At 45.0% G+C, this 25,278-nt stretch overlaps 1 protein-coding gene across 1 annotated transcript in view; it reads left to right on the plus strand.

Moving 5' to 3' along the window:
• Positions 1-25,278, plus strand: part of MTAP (methylthioadenosine phosphorylase) — a 166,387-nt gene that overhangs the window by 67,191 nt on the left and 73,918 nt on the right. The window contains exon 4 of the mRNA XM_030192434.1: positions 9,122-9,289. Coding sequence (XP_030048294.1) covers positions 9,122-9,289 — 168 coding nt within the window. The remainder of the gene's footprint in view (positions 1-9,121; positions 9,290-25,278) is intronic.

Below are 25,278 nucleotides of genomic sequence, written 5' to 3' on the forward strand. Positions count from 1 at the left end.
GATTACTTAATGGCTTGGTCCAGTTCGCAAGCAATGTCTTTTTCAGGACATGATGCAAGGGAACAGTGGACGCTTCCTTAGGTGGAGAAGGATAGTCCAGGAGCTCAAACATTTCAGCCCTGGGCTCGTCCTCCACAACCACCGGGAAGGGGATGGCCGTAGACATCTCCCGGACAAAGGAAGCGAAAGACAGACTCTCAGGAGGAGAAAGCTGCCTTTCAGGAGAGGGAGTGGGATCAGAAGGAAGACCCTCAGACTCCTCGTCAGAGAAATATCTGGGGTCTTCTTCGTCCTCCCACGAGGCCTCACCCTCGGTGTCAGACACAAGTTCACGGACCTGTGTCTGCAACCTCGCCCGGCTCGACTCCGTGGAGCCACGTCCACGATGGGGGCGTCGAGAGGTAGACTCCCTCGCCCGCATCGGCGAAGCTCCCTCCGCCGACGTAGTCGGGGAGCCTTCCTGGGAGGTGGCCGCGGTCGGCACCGCACGCGGTACCGACGTCGGGGACCTCAACCTGGGCGATGGACCAGCCGGCGCCACGCTCGACGGTACCGGAGGCGCAAGCACCGCCGGTACCGGAGGGGTAGGGCGTAACAGCTCTCCCAGAATCTCTGGGAGAACGGCCCGGAGGCTCTCGTTCAGAGTGGCTGCAGAAAAAGGCTGAGAGGTCGATGCAGGCGTCGACGTCAGAACCTGTTCCGGGCGAGGAGGCTGTTCCGGGCTGTCCAGAGTGGAGCGCATCGACACCTCCTGAACAGAGGGTGAGCGGTCCTCTCGGTGCCGATGCCTGCTGGGTGCCGAATCCCTCGGCGACCCAGAGCTCTCGGTGCCGACACGGGGAGGAGACCGGTGTCGATGCTTCTTCGACTTCTTCCGAAGCATGTCACCGGAGCTCCCCGGCACCGACGAGGAGGACGTAGAATCCATCCGTCGCTTCCTCGGGGCCGAGACCGAAGAAGGTCGATCCCGGGGGGGCTGTACCGCAGGAGCCCTCAGGGTAGGAGGAGACCCACCCGAAGGCTCACCGCCACCAGCAGGGGAATGGACAGCCCTCACCTGCACTCCTGACGATGCACCTCTGTCCGACGACATCAGCAGACGAAGTCTCGGTACCACCGACGTCGATGCAGTCGCCCGATGCCTCGGCGCCGATGCAGAGGTCCGATGCCTCGATGCAGTCGATGGAGCGGCAGCCAAGGAAGATGGTCCGGACGCTGATGACGTCGATGCACTCGATGCCTCCGGTGCCGATGTCGATGAAGAGCCCGAGAACAAAACGTTCCACTGGGCTAATCTCGCTACCTGAGTCCGCCTTTGTAACAGGGAACACAGACTGCAGTTCTGAGGGCGGTGCTGGGCCCCTAGACACTGAAGACACGCAGAGTGCCTATCAGTGAGCGAGATTACCCGGGCGCACTGGGTGCACTTCTTGAAGCCGCTGGAAGGCTTCGATGTCATGGGCGGAAAAATCACGCCGGCGAAATCAAAGGCCGAAATGGCGAAAATTGAAGCACCAAAATTTAAAGGGAGAAAAATCTCGACCGAGGCCAACTAGGCCTACCCCGACAACGAAAGAAAACTTACGGGGCAAAAGCTGTGAAAATTACGGGAAGGGCAGAAAACCCGAAAGGGTCTTCCGGAACACTTCCCGAACTTTTTTTTAAAGAAAAACAAGGAAAAAACACGTCGAAAAGGACGCGCGAGGTCGACTCTCTGGGGCACAAACGGCGTAACACGACCGTACCGAGCGCGGACGAAAGAAGACTGGCCGGCTCGAGCCGGTTTCGGGCGGGAAGACGACCGCGCATGCGCGGTGCGCATGGGCGCGCGAGGACTAGCAAAGGCCTTTGCTAGTAAACTTTCCGATGGAGGGGGCTGCCGAGGACGTCAACCCATCAGTGAGAACAATCAGCCTGCTGTCCTCGGAGAATACCTTCTACAGGTATGTAGCATTCGCTTTATCGCACATTAAACATGAATTAGATTGGAACCTGGGATCATTTAATTTTTTTTTGCATTGCCACCCCCCCCCCCCCCGGCTATAGCCAGCTCTTCAATTTGCGGGGGGGGGGGGGGGTGCATAGGGGGACAGGGGGGGGGGCGCAGAGGGGAACCGGGGAGAGATCCTGTTGTTAAACATTTACCAGCACACCACTGGGTACAGGGGATGGGACAAGGGATAAGCATAGGGAGATTTGGTGAGAGAGATGTAGTCTGGGTCATTGTCGTTGTCACCTGGATATGTATTGGGTAAATGGGTCAAAGGATTAAATTGGGTCATTTGGGTAGGCTTGCTTACCAAAGCAAAGTTGGGTTCAATGTGGCTTACATTTGAAAATATAGTAATCATAATATGATCAGTTTTGATATCGACCTTGAAGTAACTGTACACAGAAAGTCAAATACGTTAGCGTTTAACTTTAAAAAAGGAGACTATGATAAAATGAGAAGAACGGTAAAAAAAAACTTAGGGGGGCAACTGAGAGAGTAAAAACTGTACAACAGGCATGGACGCTGTTCAAAAATACCATCCTGGAGGCCCAGGCCATACATATTCCATGAATTAGAAAAGAAAGACAGAAGTCCAAAAGACAGCCGGCCTGGTTAAAAAGTGAGGTGAAGGAAGCTATTAGGGCTAAAAGAAACGCCTTCAGAAAATGGAAGAAGGAACCGTCTGAAAATAACAAGAAGCAGCATAAGGAGTGTCAAAGCAAATGCAAGGCGCAGATAAGGAAGGCCAAGAGGGATTACGAAAAAAGATAGCATTAGAGGCAAAAAAACATAGTAAAAAATTTTTCGGTATATTAAAAGCAGGAAGCCAGCAAAAGAATTGGTTGGGCCGCTGGATGACCGAGGGGTAAAAGGGGCGATCAAGGAAGACAAAGACGTAGCGGAGAGACTGAATGAATTCTTTGCTTTGGTCTTCACCGAGGAAGATTTGGGTGGGATACCGGTGTCGGAAATGGTATTTCAAGTGGACGAGTCGGAGAAACTTACTGACTTCACGGTAAACCTGGAGGACGTAATGGGGCAGTTCAGCAAACTGAAGAGTAGCAAATCTCCTGGACCGGATGGTATTCATCCTAGAGTACTGATAGAACTGAAAAATGAGCTTGCGGAGCTACTGCTAGTGATATGCAACTTATCCTTAAAATCGAACGTGGTACCGGAAGATTGGAGGGTGGCCAATGTAACGCCGATTTTTAAAAAAGGCTCCAGGGGAGATCCGGGAAATTATAGACCGGTGAGTCTGACGTCAGTGCCGGGGAAAATGGTAGAGGCTATTATTAAAAACAAAATTACAGAGCACATCCGAGGACATGGATTACTGAGACCGAGTCAGCACGGCTTTTGTGTGGGGAAATCTTGCCTGACCAATTTACTTCAATTCTTTGAAGGAGTAAACAAACGTGGACAAAGGGGAACCGGTTGATATTGTGTATCTGGATTTTCAAAAGGCGTTTGACAAGGTACCTCATGAAAGGCTACAGAGGAAATTGGAGGGTCATGGGATAGGAGGAACTGTCCTATTGTGGATTAAAAACTGGTTGAAGGATAGGAAACAGAGAGTGGGGTTAAATGGTCAGTATTCACAATGGAGAAGGGTAGTTAGTGGGGTTCCTCAGGGGTCTGTGCTAGGACCGCTGCTTTTTAATATATTTATAAATGATTTAGAGATGGGAGTAACTAGCGAGGTAATTAAATTTACTGATGACACAAAGTTATTCAAAGTTGTTAAATCGTGACAGGATTGTGAAAAATTACAAGAGGACCTTACGAGACTGGGAGACTGGGCGGCTAAATGGCAGATGACGTTTAATGTGAGCAAGTGCAAGGTGATGCATGTGGGAAAAAAGAACCCGAATTATAGCTACGTCATGCAAGGTTCCACGTTAGGAGTTACGGACCAAGAAAGGGATCTGGGTGTCGTCGTCAATACGCTGAAACCTTCTGCTCAGTGTGCTGCTGCGACTAGGAAAGCGAATAGAATGTTGGGTATTATTAGGAAAGGTATGGAAAACAGGTGTGAGGATGTTATAATGCCGTTGTATCGCTCCATGGTGCGACCGCACCTTGAGTATTGTGTTCAATTCTGGTCGCCGCATCTCAAGAAAGATACAGTAGAATTGGAAAAGGTGCAGCGAAGGGCGACTAAAATGATAGCGGGGATGGGACGACTTCCCTATGAGGAAAGATTAAGGAGGCTAGGGCTATTCAGCTTGGAGAAGAGACGGCTGAGGGGAGACATGATAGAGGTATATAAAATAATGAGTGGAGTGGAACAGGTGGATGTGAAGCGTCTGTTCACGCTTTCCAAAAATACTAGGACTAGGGGGCATGCGATGAAACTACAGTGTAGTAAATTTAAAACAAATCGTAGAAATTTTTTTTTTTTTTTGTCACATTTGTACCCCGCACTTTCCCACTCATGGCAGGCTCAATGCGGCTTACATGGGGTAATGGAGGGTTAAGTGACTTGCCCAGAGTCACAAGGAGCTGCCTGTGCCTGAAGTGGGAATTGAACTCAGTTCCTCAGTTCCCCGGGACCAAAGTCCACCACCCTAACCACTAGGCCACTCCTCCAACGTATAATTAAACTCTGGAATTCGTTACCGGAGAAAGTGGTGAAGACGGTTAGCTTAGCAGAGTTTAAAAAGGGGTTGGACGGTTTCCTAAAGGACAAGTCCATAAACCGCTACTAAATGGACTGGGGAAAAGTCCACAATTCCAGGAACAACATGTATAGAATGTTTGTACGTTTGGGAAGCTTGCCAGGTGCCCTTGGCCTGGATTAGCCGCTGTCGTGGACAGGATGCTGGGCTCAATGGACCCTTGGTCTTTTCCCAGTGTGGCATTACTTATGTACAATAATATAATTCAGTTATATTATGGGAGCAAATAGATAGATATGTCTGAAACATTTAACAAAGTTGAGATTAGCATATATACCCAACTGGGAATTTAAAATGTCGTCCTTTAATAATGCCGCATGTTCAGAAATCTTAGCCTTAAGTATAGACAGTTATTCAAAAATTATTACATGCATACACCAGAACAGACATCCATACATTGTAAAAGTAGACAATAACTTCTACAGAGTACATCCCAAAATTCCAGATAGCAGAAGTACAGATCAGCAGGACCCAAAGCAGTCCAAAATTACAAGCAAAGTCAGAAACAACACAGTTTATAACTAATTGAGGAGTGGCCTAGTGGTTAGGGTGGTGGACTTTGGTCCTGAGGAACTGAGTTCGATTCCCGGCACAGGCAGCTCCTTGTGACTCTGGGCAAGTCACTTAACCCTCCATTGCCCCATGTAAGCCGCATTGAGCCTGCCATGAGTGGGAAAGCGCGGGGTACAAATGTAACAAACATAAACACCCTTAGGATTTACCATTGGTTTTTAAAAGCAATACCATGTGCATGTGAGGTGTGGATAAATAAAACAAGCAAATGCCCTTAATATGTAATACTTGATAGCAATAATGAAACAGTGATGGAACATTCACATAGCAAGCAGCCTGAGTCAACAGATTTATTTTCCATTGAACATAATTAACTTTGTATGAACTCGGCTGCTAATAGTGTGCTGAACTGGACAATGTTGGCACATTTAAGCTGATTCTGGAGTTCTGCATGAAGGTAGCTCCGCCTTCATTATGCAATATCTGTCTTTTAAATAGTACTAATAAAAATATCAAGTGCATTTTTATAATATACCACTGCATTCCACAAAACAAAAGGAGAAATTTCCCACATGCCATCTTTATCTTTTGATCTAAGTACAGGGGGAAAAAAGATTTTAAATGCTCCCATGTTTCAACCTAATTCATGTTTAATATGGGATATAAATGTCATAACTAATAAATACATCGATAGGTAGAAGCTTTGAATATTGAGTACCTGATTCTCATAATTTGATGTCTGTTTTAGTGTCTCTTTACCAGAAGAAAAAAAAAAATCCCTGCACGAATATAACGTGCTAGGGTGTCCCTATAACTAGCCCCTCCAAATTACACACGGACTACAATGTATAAAACAAATTACTACTCTACCTATGAAAACTTATTCCATTATTATACTTCCGCTGTGTATATCCATATGCTGCACAAGCTGGCATGTTTGAAAATATAGGTGGGATCAAATAAAATGCTACCAGCAATAAAGAACGATAACATGGATGCAGTAGCTTGTAAGCTTTTTGAGCAGGGACTGTCTTCTATGTTTGTGCAGCGCTGCGTATGCCTTGTAGCACTATAGAAATGCTAAATAGTAGTAGTAGTAGTAGTAGCTCATATGTTTGTTTACTTTGTTTTGAGTGTACTTGAATGACGGATATGTGAGGGTGGGGAAAGAGAGACTTACCTAAGTCGCTTCATCTTTTTGATGCCATTCTTCCTTCTGTTTTCTTCAACCTCCTTGATTGGTACAGTCAGAGGTGGGGCTTTTAAAATGCTACATAATTTGAGAATTACAAATGATATGATTTGAAAACATAGACGTCAGTCAAAAGTTTTAGGGGCTGTGGAAAATTAATAATTTTTCCATGTGATTTCTTTTTTGTTTTGTCTTTTCCAATGGCGTACCAAGGTGGGGGCGGTGCACCCCGGGTGCACGCCGCTGGGGGGGTGCTGCATGCCGGTCAGCTTCCTTCGTTTCTATTCTCCCTCTGCCCCGGAACAGGAAGTAACCTGTTCCGGGGCAGAGGGAGCATGGAAACGAAGGAAGCTGACCGGTGCGCGGCACCCCCCCCAGCGGCGTGCACCGTGGGGGGGGGGGTCTTTCGCCAGAGGGGGGGGAGGGCGCTGCACCCGGGGGGCGTGGCCCATCGGCAATCCGCTCTGGGTGTCAGCCCCCCCTAGGAACGCCACTGGTCTTTTTCTTTCGGTCAGTTTCTATTTTTGCTTTTTCTCTTAAGTCCTGTGAACTTGTATCTGTGCAATAATCCAAATTGTTTTCAGCCTCATTGTGCAATGCTGTAATCTTAATTTGGTGCATTTAAAAAAGACTAAATGGGGCATTTTCAGTATGATGTCTAAATCCAACTTTGGACATTTTGCTGAAAACATCCAAAGATGAAGTGGCGAACATTGTCATTTTAGAACTTGAAAAATGTCTCTTTTTGTTTCAAAAATAGCAGTTTCCTAGACATTTTTAGACATTTATGCTAAACATGTCTAGGAAAAATAGTTTCTTAGCATGTTTTTGAAAAAATGTTTAATGGGAAAACACACAAAAACAAGCCATTGGGACGTATAGGGACCAGCATTCTTAGTAGACTGGCCACACAGACATCCCAGCAGAGCAGTGGAGTACCCTAGAGGGCACTGCAGTGGATTTCACATAAACGGTCCCAGATATGGACACATCTCTCCATTACCCCCTTATATTCTATGGTGAGCCCTCCAAAACCCAGCAAAAACTTACTGTAACCAACTGTACACCACTACAATAGCCTTTATGTCTGCAGGTGTCACTTTATATGTGGGTATAGTATGTTTTTGGTGGGTTTTGGAGGGCTCACACTTTCCATCTTAAGGGCAACAGAGTGGGATATGGGCCTGTGTCCCCTTCTCTACAGTACATTGCACCGACCACTAGGCCACTCCAGGCTGCTCTAATTGGACTGGCTATAACATCTGAGGATGTCATACAGCCTAGTATTTACTGTTTCTTTCACATCTCGGGGGGGGGGGGAGGTAGGAGAGGGCCATGCCTTAATCCCTCCAGAGGTCATCTGGAGGGGCATTTTCGATATGACTTCTAATAGAAAAGAAGGTCATTTTCAAAAACAAAAAATGTCTTTCGAAAATACTATTTTGAACAAGGTTTTATGATTTGAACATTTTGTTTTTTGGTCCATTAAAAAAAAAAAAAGTCCAAATGTAAAATGCACAAAATCAAGTCATTGGGATGTAGGAGGATATGGCATTTTTAGTAGACTGGGCCTCCAGACATCCCAGAAGATAAATGGAGCACTCTAGGGGGCACTGCGGTGGACTTCAAAAACATGCTCCCAGATACACATCTCACCGTTGCTCCCTTATTTTGTCTGCTGAGCCCCCCAAAACCCACTACCCCCAACTGTACACCACTACAATAGCCCTTATGGGTGAAGGGGGCACCTAAATGTGAGTACAGTGGGTTTCTGGTGAGTTTTGGAGGGCTCACAGTTTCCACCACAAATGTGACAGGTAGAGGGAGGATAGGGACCTGAGTCCCCCATGCCATGGTGCACTGCACTGACCACTACACTACTCAAGGAACCTGGATGCTGCTCTAATAGATTTGTCTCTAACATCTGAGGCTGTCATAGACACTGGGAAGTCATATTTTTATTCACATTTTTGGGGGGTGGGAGGGATCAGTGACCACTGGGGATGCATTGGGGGGGGGGGGGGTTCACCCCTGATTCCCTCCAGTGGTCATCTGGTCATTTAGGGCACCCTTTTGTACCTTATTCGTTATAAAAATAGGTCTAGCTCAAAACGTCTTAGTTTTAGCCGTGGACGATTTTGTTTTGTTCTATGATAACTGTAAAACACCCAAGTCTTAGGAACGTCAAAATCCTGCCCTTATCACGCCCCCCGACATTTTCCCTTGTGTTTTGAATGTACTTCTGACAGAATTCTAAATTGGTTTTAGAAATATTGATTTTTACGTTTTTTTGAGAAAACGTCCAATTGCTGCTTTAAGCCACTTTTTAGACGTTTTTCTCTTTTGGAAATGAGCTCCCTGGTTATTTAGGGCACCCTTTTATGACTTAGTCGTTACAGAAACAGGTCCAGACCAAAACGTCCAACTTCTAGGCTTGGACATTTTTGTTTTGTTCTATTATAGAAGAAAAACGTTCAAGTTGTGGGAATGCCCAAATCCTGCACCCAACATGCCTCCTTGTGAATTTGGACTCACTGCATTCGAACTGCATAGAAAAACATCTTAAAAATGTGTTTCAAAAATAGCAATTGGACGTTTTTGCAAGAAAAATATCTATCTGCACTTTGTGCTGGTTTTTGAACATTTTTCTGTGAGCCTCTGAGCCTCCTTGCTAGGCCTAGGAAAGTGCAGAATAATGATCTGAAGCTGTGACCTTTGATACAGATTGTCTTTGGTTTCCAGGCATGGCAAGCAGCATACTATTGCACCAACCAATGTCAACTTCCGTGCCAACATCTGGGCGCTGAAGGCAGAAGGTTGCACTCACATCCTGGTGACTACAGCTTGCGGTTCACTCAGGGAGGAGATTCAGCCTGGTGATGTGGTTATTATTGACCAATTTATTGACAGGTAAAGTTTATTTTTTTTTTATTTTAATGTGGTGTGAAGAATGATGATTCTAGTAAAACTGTATGGTGTAAAAGGTTAGTTTCCGACAGGGTCCTTTTACAAAGACGCGCTAGCGTTTTTAGTGTGTGCTAAAAGTAAGCACTCTCTAAATGTTAGAGACTCCCATATATTTCTATGAATGTCTCTAGCATTTAGTGCGCGCTAATGATTCGCATGCACTAAAACCGCTAGCATGCCTTTGTAAAAGACCCCCTATGTGTCTTTATAAAATAGTCTGCAGATAGGCCCTTTTTTTTGCCCTTCACACAGGCACCTTTTGATAAATCACTCTCTGAGACTCCTGATGCGCCCTTCCAGGGAAAAGCCTGCTGGGCATAAGCAAAGGAGAAGCAGTCTGCTAGCTAGTTGGATGGTGTGCACTTCACCATGGTAATTCCAGGTTTGTTGGCGAGAAAAGAAATAAAAACCTGGGTAGACTTTCTATCGACTTTAGTCTGCTTCAGATAGAAAGCTAAGGCTCCTTTTCAGTCCACAAATGCAAAGTACATTCATCATTGTGAGCATAGGGAAAATTGTTGAGAGGATGACTGTTTAAGATAGAAGTCCAAAACTATTTTGAGCAGGGTGCAGCAGTCGCTAAAGCCTGAAGCTCACGGCTTTTGCTTGCTGAGATGACTAGCACTGAAAATAAGATCTTCCAAACCAGGTACTTCAGCTCACAGGAGACTAGCAAACTCAAAAGGGAGCTTTTATCATCTTAAGTCAGTACCGCATTGAGGTCCCAAGACAAAGTGGGAAGCCTGATGGAAGGCTTTAGAAGATTCAAGCCTTACTTTATAGAATCTCATGGTCAGAAGCGGAGCCAGGTTGACGGCGTGGGGGGAGGGAAAGTGGACTTCCACCGGCGCACATTTTCAGTGCAACACAACAAGAAAAAAAATAGACGCCGGCAGAATTCCATCTGGGGGAGCAGCCGCTCCCCTGGCGCCCCACCTAGCTACGCCACTGCTCATGGTAGGAGAGAGCACAGCTGCAGCCACCCTGCTGCTGCTGCTAAGTTTCACAGTGGTGCTGGGTGACCTGTCATGTTAATGTACTTTGGGTATGTGTATAGAGCTGTAGTGCAAGAGGTCAGCAGGTGCCATTTTAAAGGTTGGTTGCAGCAGAGTGGGAGGAGGTCATGCTGTCTTCTGCTATCATTGGAAAGAACAGGCAGGGGAAATTAGTTTCTTTAGTTGCTTTTTTCCTGTCAAGTAAATTTACTTGTGATTTTGATTGAAATATTAATAAAGAAATAATAAAAAAAAAAGTGATATAGCATTTTTTTAAACCTTTGTTTCTATACATTCAAATGGACTAACACTACAAATATACTACTTTCAACCAAAATAAAACAGAAAACTTCATGGCAGAATGCAAAAGCATTCAATAACAAGGAATAAAAACATACAGTACCAGTTATGTCAAAAAAATTCAAAACCAGGTAAGATAGAACAATAATTCACTAAAACCATTAAAATAACAATTCACAATTAAAAAAAAAAGGCAAAGATCTTGTTAATTACTGAAACCTCTTGTGTGTAGATTCAGAGAATACAGTTTGTTCAGTTATATTCTTTAATAATTTTAGGGCAAAGAAGGAATGGGGCCCAAACCGGCAGCACTGATTCGTAGACCACTTAGAAAAGGGACTGACTCTTGCCACTTTATCCTACTGAAACTGTGTGTGAGCAGTAAGGCATATTGCCGGACAGTCTTTTCCTGGAACTAGACAAAAAGAATGTGAGGAATGGATGACCATTTTTTTTCTTTCAAAGATTTTTTTTTAACCTGAATCTCTCACTGAACTGGTTAAATATTGTACATAAGTATTGCCATACTGGGACAGCATCCTGTTTCCAACAGTGACCACCCCAGGCCACAAGTACCTGGCAAGATCCCAAAACAGTACAATACATTTTATGCTGCTTATCCTACAAATAAGCAGTGGATTTTCCCCAAGTCTGTTTTAATAATGGCTTATTGACTTTTCTTTTAGGAAGCTATCCAAACCTTTTTTAAACTCTGCTAAGCTAACTGCTTTTACTACATTCTCTGGCAATGAATTCCAGAGTTTAATTACATGTTGAGTCACTATAACTCAAATACTTCTTAGGGGGAAAGTTATCAAAATAGGCTACTGTTAAGTTGGGTTATTCTACTATGTCATGTTATTTTAGCACAGCACAGGGTCTCATGTAATAATATCCTGTGCTAAAATAACCCGACTTGTGGTAAAATAACTCGACTTAACAGTAGCCCGCATTGATAACTTCTCCCCTTAATCTAGATCAAGAGGAACTATATGTAAGAAAACTCTGAAAATAAACTATTTATGGATGCCTCATTGTTTGGGCCCTGATCTAATGAAAGAAGGTGTTGAAGAGGCAGTGAAGAACAACGGCTGGAGTGGCGGCTCCAGAAGGGCCAGTGATAACAATGTCGGCAAACACCAGTATGGCAAACAGGATAAAACGTATTTATACATCAACCCGACATGGCCACGTTTTGGCATCAGCCTGCATCAGGAGTGATAAATCTTACTGGACCAGAATACAGTGCGCCGTTGACTACGTAAGACTTGCCGACTGAGACTCTTCTGATCTCAAATAATGCTTCACAAATTTTCAAAGTGTATGGCTCCAATTCACGTCAACAAGGGCCCTGTTTACTAAGCAGCGTTATAGGCGCGTTAGTGTCTTTAACGCGTGTTAACTGTGTACGCGCCTGCAATATCCCTATAGGCGCCTACACGGTTAACGCTCACACTAATTGTAGGCATGTTAAAAATGCTAATGCACCTTAGTAAACCGGGCCCCAAGAGAAGATAGGTAATAATGTGTACCCTGCTCAGTGATAGGGCCGATTTGCAGTGCTCCAAGCTGGCATTAGCCCTCCCGCCTTTTGTATAAAGGCTCCTAAAATATTTTATACCACCTTATCCAGTCAAAAGGGTCTAAGTGGTTTACAGACTTAAGTTTAATTTCAGAAAAGAACTACAATATTTTTGATAGGTGACAGGTTGATCACATATACCAGACCATGAGGGGCATAATCAAACGGGGTGCCCAAGTTTACCTGAGGACATCCTCGCGAAGGGGCGGGGAAACCCGTATTATCGAAACAAGATGAGTGTCCATCTTTCATTTCGATAATATGGTCGGGGACGCCTAAATAGCAAAATTTACGTCGACCTTAGAGATGGTCGTCCTTAGAGATGGTCGTCCCCAATTTTCGCCGATAATGGAAATCGAGGACGCCCATCTCAGAAACGACAAAATCCAAGCCATTTGGCCGTGTTAGGAACCAGCATTTGTAGTGCACTGGTCCCCCTGACATGCCAGGAGACCAACTGGGCACCCAAGGGTGCACTGCAGTGGACTTCAGAAATTGCTCCCAGGTGCATAGCTCCCTTACCTTGGGTGCTGAGCCCCCCAAAACCCACTCCCTACAACTGTACAACACTACCATAGCCCTAAGGGGTGAAGGGGGGTACAGTGGGTTTGTGGTGGGTTTTGAAGGGCTCACATATACCACCACAAGTGTAACTGGTGGTGGGGGGGGGGGGGGGGGGGGGGGGGGGATAGGCCTGGATCTGCCTGCCTGAAGTGCACTGCATCCACTAAAACTGCTCCAGGGACCTGCATACTGCTGTGATGGAGCTGGGTATGACATTTGAGGCTGGCAAAAAATATTTAAAAAGGTTTTTTTTAGGGTGGGAGGGGGTTAGTGACCACTGGGGGAGTAAGGGGAGTTCATCCTCGATTCTCTCCGGTGGTCATCTGGTCAGTTCGGGCACCTTTTTGAGGCTTGGTCGCAAGAAAAAATGGACCAAGTAAAGTCGGCGAAGTGCTCGTCAGGGGCGCCCTTTTTTTCATTATCGGCCGAGGACGCCCATGTGTTAAGCACGCCCCAGTCCCGCCTTTGCTATGCTTCCGACACCCCCCCGGGTACTTTGGTCGTCCCCGCGACAGAAAGCAGTTGAGGACGCCCAAAATCGGCTTCCGATTATTCCAATTTGGGCGACCCTGGGATAAGGAAGCCCATCTCCTGATTTGTGTCGAAAGATGGGCGCCCTTCTCTTTCGAAAATAAGCCTGATAGTGTAACAAACCCTTTTCCCATAGTTTTAAACTGAAATTTTCTGTAGAAATAGGCATTTTTCTCATAGTTTTAAACTGAAACCTTTTCTAGAGGTAGAACCTAAACAGCCAGAAACTCTTGTTCTTAAAGGCAGTTATTTTCTGTTCCTTGGCTGCTGGAGAGGTAGCTCATCCAGCGACCTCAATTAAGTGTTAATTAAGGTGTGTGGAAATAGAATACTTGCATAGGTTGCTGAGTCAACTTCAAAGAGCCTGTTTAAAAATGGCCCCTTAGATTCAAAACTATATAAAGAGGAAAGGTCCCACTGAACTTTCTTTCTGAGAAGTTCTGAGAGAAGAGGACATTTCTCTGGTAAGTGAACGCTATTTTGCTTTGTGCTTTGGGAACTTGAAGATTGGGGTTTAAAGGAGGAATTCTAGGTTAGTGTTAGGCAAAATAAAAATATAAAAAGCAAATTTTATCAACTAATCTCCATAGTCTTTTCCACTTAGTTTTAAAAACTTTGTACCACAGCATTAACAGATAGAATCTAGCAGGCACTGCAGGATCTAGTTTAGTCTGCCCACCCCTAGGACAATTCTTCATTTATAGTCAGTTATTGTAATTAGGGTAACAAGCAAGGAGTACTCTTACAGAGTTTTAAATACATTTCATTACCATCTAAGAAGGAAACAATAATTAAATAAATCATACAATATACTATATAAACTAAAAGACACTTTTATATTAGGCTAATATCCTTAATACTGTAGCAGGTTTTAAATTATTGAAAAACTCAAAAACACTAAGATGGAATCAGCAGTCCAGCAGCGAGAGGGGTGCTATCCAGTCTTTTGCATTGTGTCACATGTATGATTATCTCCCAGTTGGTGAGATGTCATATGTGTGTGCCCGATGCAAAGAGCTCCTAGCTCTCAGAAAATGTGTCCGTTCTCTTGAGGCTAGAGTAGCAGACTTGGTGGAGCTGAGGGAGACAGAGAGGTACATAGAGGAGATCTACAGGGATGTTGTAGAGATGTCCCACCTCCAGTCTGGTAGCCCCTGTGCTACCTTGGAGGAGGGAGGTCTCTTAGAAGGAGAGCATCACCCTGGTGAAGTAGAAAGTACTCCTGTAGCCAGGACCTGCCCACCAGGGGATGTACTATCCTCTCGCACCGAGGATATGTCTCCAAGTGCTGCCCGGGAGGGAAAGGTTAGGACAGCTGTTGTAGTTGGTGATTCGATCATGAATGTGAGGATCGCCTGGTGACTTGCCTGCCTGGTGCGAAGGTGGCGGACCTCACACGTCACCTTGATAGGATTTTAGATAGTGCTGGGGAGGAGCCGGCTGTCTTGGTACATGTGGGTACCAGTGACATAGGAAAATGTGGGAGTGAGGTTCTGGAAGCCAAATTTAGGCTCTTAAGTAGAAAGCTCAAATCCAGATCCTCTAGGGTAGCAGAGCTTCGGAATCTCAATGCGTGGATGAGACGATGATGCAGGGAGGAGGGTTTTAGATTTGTTAGGAACTGGGCAACATTCTGGGGAAGGGGGAGCCTATTCCAAAAGGATGGGCTCCACCTTAACCAGGGTGGGACCAGGCTGCTGGCATTGGCATTTAAAAAGGAGATAGAGCAGCTTTTAAACTAGAAACGGGGGGAAGGCCGACAGTCGCTCAAAAGCGCATGGTTCGGGTTAAGGTGTCTTTCAAAGATATCACCAAAACAGGGAAGATAGGGTATCCTGATAGTGAGATTGCAAAAGAGACCGTAGTAAATCAAGTGTCCTTAAATAAAAATCAGACAAAAGATTGCAAATTAATACTGTCAAGTACTAAGCATGATGTAAATAGGAACAACAAACATACTTTGAAATGTCTGTATGTGAATGCCAGAAGCCTAAGAAATAAGATGGGAGAGTTAGAATATAAAATGAAAAATTAGATATAATAGGCATCTCTGAGACCTGGTGGAAGGAGGATAACCAGTGGGACACTGTCATACCGTGGTACAAATTATATCGTAGTGATATGGTGGATTGAATTGGTGGAGGGGATAGCATTGTGTATTAACGAGAGCCTTGAATCAAATAGATTGAAAATTCTGCAGGAAACAAAACACTTCTTGGAATCACAGTGGATTGAAATTCCATGTGTAAAGGGGAAAAGGATAGTGATAGGAGTGTACTACCGTCTGCCTGGCCAGGATGAACAGACGGATGCAGAAATGTTAAAGGAAATTAGGGACGCAAACAAACTGGGCAACACAATAATAATGGGTGATTTCAATTACCCCGACACTGACTGGGTAAATGTAACATCGGGGCATGCTAGGGAGGTAAATTTCTTTGATGAAATCAAGGACTGCTTTATGGAGCAGCTGGTACAGGAGCCGACGAGAGAAGGAAAAATTCTAGACCTAATCCTTAGTGGAGCGCATGATCTGGTGCGGGAGGTAATGATGCTGGGGCCGCTTGATAACAGTGATCATAATATGATCGGATTTGATATTAGCTTTGAAGTAAGTATGCATAGGAAATCAAATACATCAGCGTTTAACTTTAAAAAAGGAGAGTATGATAAAATGAGAAGAACGGTGAAAAAAAAAACTTAGAGGAGCAACTGCGAGGTTCAAAAATTTACATCAGGCATGGATGCTGTTCAAAAACACCATCCTGGTAGCCCAGGCCAAATATATTCTGCGTATTAAAAAAGGAGGACGGAAGACCAAACGACAGCCGGCCTGGTAAAAAGTGAGGTGAAGGAAGCTATTAGAGCTAAAAGAAAATCCTTCAGAAAATGCAAGAAGGAACCAACTGAAAATAATAAAAAAACAGCATAAGGAATGTCAAGTCAAATGCAAAATGCTGATAAGGAATGCTAAGAGGCTAAGAAAGCAAATAGAATGTTAGGTATTATTAGGAAAGGAATGGAAAACAAAAATAAGGCTGTTATAATGCCTTTGTATCACTCCATGGTGCAACTGCATCTCGAATATTGTGTTCAGTTCTGGTCGCCGCATCTCAAAAAAGATATAGTGGAATTAGAAGAGGTGCAGAGAAGGGCGAAAAACATGATAAAGGGGATGGGACGACTTCTCTATGAGGAAAGGCTAAAGCGGCTAGGGCTCTTCAGCTTGGAGAAAAGGCAGTTGAGGGGAGATATGATAGAGGTCTATAAAATAATGAGTAGAGTTGAAGGGGTAGATGTGAAGCGTTTGTTCATGCTTTCCAAAATTACTAGGACTAGGGAGCATGCGATGAAGCTACAACGTAGTAAATTTAAAACGAATGAGAGAAAATTTTTCTTCACTCAACGTGTAATTAAACTCTGGAATTCGTTGCCAGAGAATGTGGTAAAGGTGGTTAGCTTAGCAGAGTTTTAAAAAGGTTTGGACGGCTTCCTAAAGGAAAAGTCCATAGACCATTATTAAATGGAGTTGGGGAAAATCCACTATTTCTGGGATAAGCAGTATAAAATGTTTTGTATTTTTTTGGATCTTGCCAGGTATTTGTGACCTGGATTGGCCACTGTTGGAAACAGGATGCTGGACTTGATGGACCTTTGGTCTTTCCCAGTATGGCTGTACTTATGTAAGAAAGGAGGTGAGAAAAGAAATAACAAATGGACAGGAGGTCTGGAAACAGAGTTAAGAGGGAAGCAGAACCAGAGACTGCGAACAAAATTACCAGACAACAAAGGTAGGAAAAATGATTTTATTTTCAGTTTAGTGATTGAATTTTGTTAGTGTTGAGGCTTTACATCTGTCAACGCTATTTTGCCATGAGCAGGAGGACGTGCATTTATTTCTGTTTCTGTGGTGGTGGACAACATGCAGTCTGTCATCTCTGGTTGCAGTTTTTGTCTTCATTTTAGTTTTTGTTTGCATGTTTTTTATGGTCTCCTATTTTGTATCAGGTGAGAGTCATGATTTGCATCTGCAACTAAGATGAATGATTGTTCTAGCATGTATTGTCTGTAGGAATTTGTAACAGTCCAGCTTGTCCCAGTTTCCCAATACAGGTAGGTATATTGGTGCTCTAGGGCCCAGTGTAATATTTATAGCACTTTCTTTTCATAGGTGGGTTAGGTCTGTTATGGTTTTTAGTAAGTTTCCTATATAGGTTTGAATGTATTTTTGCAGAGTTTTGTGTTATTTTACAAAGTGTCTGGCCTGTTTGAAAATTTATAATGCTAAGGCCTAGTGGTCTCTATATCTGGTAGAATCACCACACAAGTAAAACCCATCAGTTTTAAACAGTGTCTAGCAGTGGAAGTATTGTTTGCTGTTCCTGAGGTGATGATCACAACTTGAATATCTTTGTTGTGGCCGGTTGTAAGGGAGAAAGCTTCATTGTTGGGGAATGTAGAGTTTATGTTGAGATTCTTACCAATTCTGTAGAGAATCCAAACTCCATACACACATAGAAGAATTCATTGAATGATGCTATCAATTATAATGGTGGTTTTACTTTTACTGGGTAGTTGAAACTGGCTTGGAGGGGGGAGGGTTTCTTTTATGCATAGGAGACTGTGGTGTTTATTCCTAATTTAAAAGTGAGGTGAAATGGAGTTATAATGTACAGAAATGTCGCTTTGACTTGCCCCCGCCCCACATACCTAGTTTACGCCCCTGTTGCCACCCCAAAAATTTCTGTCTAAAGACAACACTGCTCCCAAGGCACAGAAACCCCACACCTGAAAAAGGCAGGCATTAGGACCACACGGAACAGCTAGCTGCCTTCATAGACAAATGAAAGAGAAAGCAAAAAAACAGCTTTTGCTTTCACAGGCAGCAGAAAGATTGCACAAACATACTCCTGCTTTTCCCCTGGCAGCCAGAGACACACAGACAGCATCACTCCTGGGCAGAACAAAGACTTCCGAACTACCAGAAAAAAATCCCTCAGTAAGTCTACTTGTGTGCTTCCTAGCTCCAGGCTTCTCACAGAAAACAAAACCCTGCCAAAATACTTTTCCCTCAGGTTCCTCAAACTCCGATCTTGATTGGTGCACCATCCAGAGACAGTCCTTCAATCACCACTGCCCAGAACATTCCTCCCCTTGCTACAGCACTCTATACCTCCACCCCCATCCTTCCAGACCTCCTTCTATTCCTGATACCTGATTAATTAATCAACCAACCAACCAATTAACCTATTAATGCCTAAAAACGTTAAAACATTATAATAATGAAAAATCAGCTCAGTCAAGTTATGGCACCCTCAATTATGAGGGTGCCAACTTTAATGTTGCATTAGTGCATGGCCATTAAAAATAGCACATGAGCACTTGCTGATATCTATTTTGTATGCTCATGTGATAAGGAGGAGGAGTGGCCTAGTGGAGGAGTGGCCTAGTGGTTAGGGTGGTGGACTTTGGTCCTGAGGAACTGAGTTCGATTCCCGGCACAGGTAGCTCCTTGTGACTCTGGGCAAGTCACTTAACCCTCCATTGCCTGCCGCATAGAGCCTGCCATAAGTGGGAAAGCGTGGGGTACAAATGTAACAAAAATAAATAAAAAATAATAATCCTGCGCTAATCAGCATGTGGTAATTTATTTATTAGGATTTATTTACCGCCGTTTTGAACAAACTCAATGCGTTGTACAGTAAGAATAGATCAAACATGAGCAAAAGGCAATTACAGCAGTAAAGATATTCAAATAACAATATAAAGTATGGCATAGTATACTACTTACAATGTCAACACAATACATAATAGAACATTTTAATTGATAGTGAAGGGTAAAACAAAGGTAAGAGAGTAAGGATGGTTAGAAAGTAAGGTGACTGATTTAAAGAAAGTTGTACATGAGCTGTGCTAACTGATTATTTATTTTATTTGGATCATTTGATTTATCATTCTTCTGGTATATCAAATGTGACCAATCAGAGTAGTTTACAAAATGTCAGCGCAAAAAAAGAACATATAAATTAATATTGTCTAAAACACAGACCCCGTTCCAACAGTTTAGTGTGACTGTAAAATTTGGTAGGAGCACAAGGATAAAATACACAAAAGAAATGGGGAATGGAGTTAATAAAAAATGGTACGTGCCTCTTCACTGTGCCTCAAACCAAAGGCCGCCGCCTCTCTGAAGAGAAACATTTTTTTTTAATTTATTGAAGTCTTTATTCAACATTGTTAATCAACACAGTCATTACACTTCTCTGAAATACAAAATTCTGCTAACATTGCAGCTCAAATGGAGATAGCGTGTCTAACAATTCGGCCAACAGTGTAACAATGTCTTATCTTAACCTTAGTATACTTCCAACATTTTTGGTTTTACATATTAACATTCCCCCCCAATTTGTCTACACCTCCCCCCTCCCGTCTTTCCAGTCTGTCATCCAGTACATCCTTTATTCAAAGCACTCAGTCAAGAAGGGTTCCCAAATCCTCTGCCATTTAGGCAGTGTTTTTCTCTTCACAGCCGTCAATCTCTCCATTTCACAAATGTATCTAACCTTGGTTATCCATCTCACCATTGGAGGAACCAACGGAGATTTCCAACTTTGTGCTAAGTTCACTCGGGCAGCATTCAGAGAGGCGCACACAAGAAGCCACTGATCTGACGTAAGGCCTTCTGGCCGCCCCCCCAAGAGGAAGATCGAGGGATGCCACTGCACAGACCTACCAATCCACGCCTGAAGGTGCGCCCGTATGCCTTTCCAATAAGCTTGCGCTTTAGAACATGTCCACCAAATGTGCCCCGCTGATCCCACCTCACCACAATTTCGCCAGCATCTTTGGGATATTTGGGCGCTCATGCGGTGCAGCCTAGCCGGTGTCAAGTACCATCTATAAAATACCTTAACAGCATTTTCCTGCAGGGCCACTGCCAATGATGACTTCTGAATCCGCTTCTCAAGTGTCAACGAACTAGCCTCAGGTATAGTAAACTGGAGCTCTTGCTCCCACCGCTTTCTGTGTAATGTGGGTGGTTTGGAGCGCCTCATTAGATATTCGTATAGAAAGGATATCAGACCCTTCGTGCGCTTAGTATCAACACATACCTCCTCCATCGGGTGTATGTCACGCCTTAGGCATGCTCCGTAAACAGGCCCTTTTAGGAAATGGTGGAGCTGCGTATAAGCATAACGATCACCCGACCCAAGACCATAGTCATCCGTCAAGTTCCCAAAGGGCACAACCGTATCTCCCATGTGCAATTGCCCTAGTAATTCTAGGCCTGAGGCTGCCCATCTATGAAAAATACTACTGCCTATACCTGGTTCAAATGAGGGATTATCCACGATTGGGGCTAGGCCTGAGACTATCGGTTGTCGGTCCAGGAACATAGAATCCCAGTAGTGAAAAGTGACCTGGACTGCAGGCGAGAATTTGTCTATCCTTCCCCTATATTGACTGGGCAACCACATTAAATGCCCAAGTGCACGCGATCCCACTAAAACTTGTTCAATAGCCACCCACCTTTTATGGTCTTCCCTTCTAAACCAGTCAATTGCCCCTCTGGCTTGTGCCGCCCAATAATACCAGGTCAGATTGGGAACTCCCAATCCTCCCTCCCTCCCTTTTAGACTTATATAACAGTGCTCGGGGCAGTCGCGGCCTTTTATGATTCCAAACAAACCGGATCAGGGAATCCTGAATCCCAGACAAGAAGGACCTGGACAGCTTCAAAGGCAGTACCTGGAACAAGTACAGAAGTCGGGGTAAAATGTTCATTTTAATCGCCGCAATGTGCCCGAACCAGGACAAACCCATAGTCGACCATCTGTCCAGGTCCCTCTGTATTTCCCTCCTAAGGGACTGGTAATTGTTGTCAAACAATGCATTCAGATCACTCGGAATCTTCACACCCAAGTAACTCAAAGCACTGCCCTCCCACCTAAAAGAAAAGGATGTCTTCAATGTTTCCATTAAGCTCAGGGGGAGCCCCACCGCCAATCCAATGGATTTGCTAGCATTAAGTTTATAGCCTGAGATCCCAGCATACTCCCCTATCACTTTCATTAGATTTGGCAGAGAGATTAAAGGATTCGTTAGAGACAGCAGGACGTCGTCTGCGAATAAGGCGACTTTGTATTCCTGCCCTCCCACCTTCACACCAGCAATGTCCGGGTGCTCTCTCGGCCAAGGGTTCCATTGCCAATGCAAAAAGTAAGGGAGACAGCGGGCATCCCTGCCTAGTACCTCGCCCTAGCGAAAAAAAGCCGCCGAATGCCCGCCATTCACCCTCACACATGCTCGTGGAGCCGAGTACAGTGCCCCAATCCAGGTCCTATATTGAAGTCCTATCCCAACTCTAGCTAGGACCTTGTCAAGGTACCCCCAGTGGACCCGGTCAAAGGCTTTTTCAGCGTCAAGCCCTAGTAACACCACAGGGCTCACCTTTGTCTGGGCAGCATATACAAGGTCCACCGTTCTGCGGATATTGTCCATAGCTTGTCTGTTGGCTACAAAACCTACCTGATCTGGGTGCACTAAACTAGGTAGCACCCTCCCCAATCGGTTGGCCAGGACCTTTGCCAGGATTTTAACATCGGCATTAAGTATCGATATTGGCCGGTATGAGGTACACTCGGTTTTATCTTTGCCAGGCTTTTGCCTCCATCATCGTCAATGGAAGAGAGGCTCCTTCTCTTACAGAATTAATGATCATAGTCAAGTAAGGTGCCAATTGGGTTCCAAAGGTCTTATAAAATTCATTTGTAAATCCGTCTAATCCTGGCACTTTCCCTGATGGTAAAGCTTTAATAACCTTTAGCACCTCGTCTGCTCTCACCGGCTGATCCAGTTCTGCCCTCTGAGTTTCAGTTAAAACTGCCAACCCCCTAGCAGCCAAGTATTCATCTATTTTTCCCGTCTGAACAGTGGCATCCTCCCGATATAAGGTCTCGTAATATTGTGCAAAACAGTCCCTTATCTGTGTGGATTTGTGCAACACCTCTCCCTTAGCATCCTTCATTCTTAGGATATGCCTATCGGCTCTCAGTTTTCTTAATTTAGTAGCCAATAGCCTACCAGGTTTATTAGTGCATTCGTAGTACACCTGGTTAACCCTTGCATGTACAAATTTCAAACTATCCTCATGCAGGGTAGCTATTTCCAATCTCATGGCTTGCAGCCGTCGGAGATCGGACACAGATCTGGTCTCTCTATATTTAACCTCCGGGTCTCCCAACATATCCATACAGTGGGACAAACGTTCTTTATGGGCTCTCGACCTTCGATCAGCTTGCTTAATAAAATACCCTCTCGCTACTGCCTTAAAGGCATCCCAGATTGTCCCCAGTGCCGGACCAGAATCCATATTAACATCAAAGTACTCTTGCTAAACTGGGAGAAATCTCGCCACCAGTTCCGGGTCTTGTAGCAATGAATTATTAAGCGTCCATCTCTTATCTCGCTTTTCGTCTCGTAAGGATGGGATATTGGCCCAGACTGGGGCATGGTCTGATATGGTAATATGACCTATAGCGGCCCCTCCCACCCCCACTGACAAAGTTTTATCTAAAAAAATATAATCAATTCTGGAGTAGGAGAGGTGCACTGATGAGTAGAAGGTATATTCCCTCCCTCTGGTGTTACCCATTCTCCACACATCATATAACCCCATATCATCAGTCAAACATTTCAAAGCACGAGAAATTCTACAGTCGGTTGGAGCAGGAGGAGCTGATCTATCCAAGCCTGGCTGCATCGTGGCGTTGAAATCACCAGCCACTGTTAGTTTACCCTTGACAAAGGACTGCAATTCCCTTCTCAGGTGCAGGAAAAAATTTCCTGCCTTTCATTTGGGGCATATACACTAGCCAGTGTACATTCCTCCTGCTCCAGTAACACATGCAAGAACAAAAATCTGCCCTCCCTGTCCTTTCTTGAATGCAGTACCTGTACCTGGGTGTCCTTGTGAAACATTATGGCCACCCCCCTTTTTTTGTTCCGGTGACATCAGAAGCACAGTACACCTGCTGGTATTGCTTAGAAATCAAGAGACCCTCGTGCTTCTGTTGGAAATGAGTTTCTTCATTAAATTTAATTCACGCCCCAATGCGTGCCTCTTATATGGCGAGTTCAGCCCCTTTATGTTATATGTGCAAACCCTAAAATCCACCATTTAAACTTCGTTGGTAAAAGGAATAGCCTGATAGGCCGGGAAGACTTGGACCTAACTCTAACTTGCCCCCTCCCAATCTAACCCCTTCCCCCCATACCCAAGAATGAACTCCTCCTCCCCTCCCATACTCCCCTCCCTTCCGCCCCCTCTCCTCAACCCACCAACCAGCACCATACGGCACTGCTTGGGACCTCGAAGGAAGTAGCCCCATTGGCCAAACTTCAATTGGTATTAAATAACTTGAAAACCAAGTATAAACAGGTCCCCCATTCGTCCCCCCTCCTCCATTCGCCCTTACACACACATGATCATCCACTACCATCTCTCATATTATATCTTTGAAGTCACTCTCACTTAAACATTATCTGGATTTAAGACTCCAGGACAGGATTCTCACTGGACAGTTCAGCTTCTAATCCTCTTTGCCCCTTACTCAATTCTCTTCCATCTCTGCAGACGCACTTTTGTTGAAGGGGCCAACCCCACTGGCTGGTTTTCCGTAGGAGTTAAGCCCGCTTCATGCAGACTCTTCCATGCAGCACCCACAGAGCGGCAGCGGAGCTTCTCCCCCTTGAGATCGAAGCAGATAGCGAATGGAAAAGCCCATCTATGTTTTATCTTCTCCTTAGTTAGGATCTCTATGACCGGCTTCATATTCCTCCTTAATGTCAGCGTAAACAAGGAGAGGTCTTGGTAGATCGCCACCCTGGATCCTTCAAACTCAAGGTTGGGGGTCTGTCGAGCTTTTCGCCATATTTGATCTTTACAGGCATAAGTAGTGAACCGCACCACAATGTCTCGCGGTTTCTTGTCCCGTGCAGGCCCCAACGCTCTATACGCCCTGTCCATGGCAATCTCGCTGACATCAAACTCGGGGCCCATCAGCTGTGCACATATGGCGCGCACTACCGTCGGGATATCCTCCTTGTCTTCATTCTCCTGGACACCCCGGAACCGGAGATTTTGTCTACGTCCCCGGTTTTCAAGGTCGTCCAGTTTAAATTGAAGATCTTCTGGCTGCTTCGTCAGCTTTTGCAGCCACCTGTCCGACTCCTCGTGTCTTTCACCCAGCTCATTCGCACGCTCCTCTAGGGCTTCCACCCTTCCCCCAAGCTCTCTCAGATTGACACTCAGGGCATCCACGTGCTCAAGAATTTCTTCTTTTGACGCCACAATTTCGGCCTTAAGCGCCTCCAAGCATTTGGCTAAGTCTAGGGAGAGAGCCTGTTTGGGGGCAGGTTCCCGGCGCTCTTCACGGGACGAGTTCTGGCCCGATTCCGACAGTCTGCACACCTTAGGGGAAACAGGACGCGCTAGGCCACGTTCCATCTGCTTTACGGACAGACGCTCGCTCTCCCGATGTGGCGCGCTGCTTTTTTTACTCATCTTATTAGTCCTGGGAGAATCAGCAACGATTTGCAGCTCTTGCGAAGTCTGTGAGAGGTTTGTTTATAGCGAATGTTGCCTTAGGGCAGGAGGGAAAAACGGAGCTCCGGGATTAAGCGGCCATTCAGCCCCGTGACGTCACTTCCACCTGAAGAGAAACATTTTTAACTCTCATTTTTAAGACTCTAATCTTTCAACTTGTAAATGGTGGGGGAAACGCCCATTCTCTACCCCTCCAGACACACCCCCCTCTGCGATAAAATTTAAAATATGTCATATTGCATGGTTTGCGAGTGCAGATCAGGAAATTACTGCAGGACACCTGAATGCATCCCATGGTAAGCTATGTTCTGGAGACCGCACCTACGGAAAGATATAAACAGGATGGAGTTGG

Source organism: Microcaecilia unicolor, chromosome 2 (genome assembly GCF_901765095.1).
Source record: "Microcaecilia unicolor chromosome 2, aMicUni1.1, whole genome shotgun sequence".
NCBI lineage: Eukaryota > Metazoa > Chordata > Amphibia > Gymnophiona > Siphonopidae > Microcaecilia > Microcaecilia unicolor.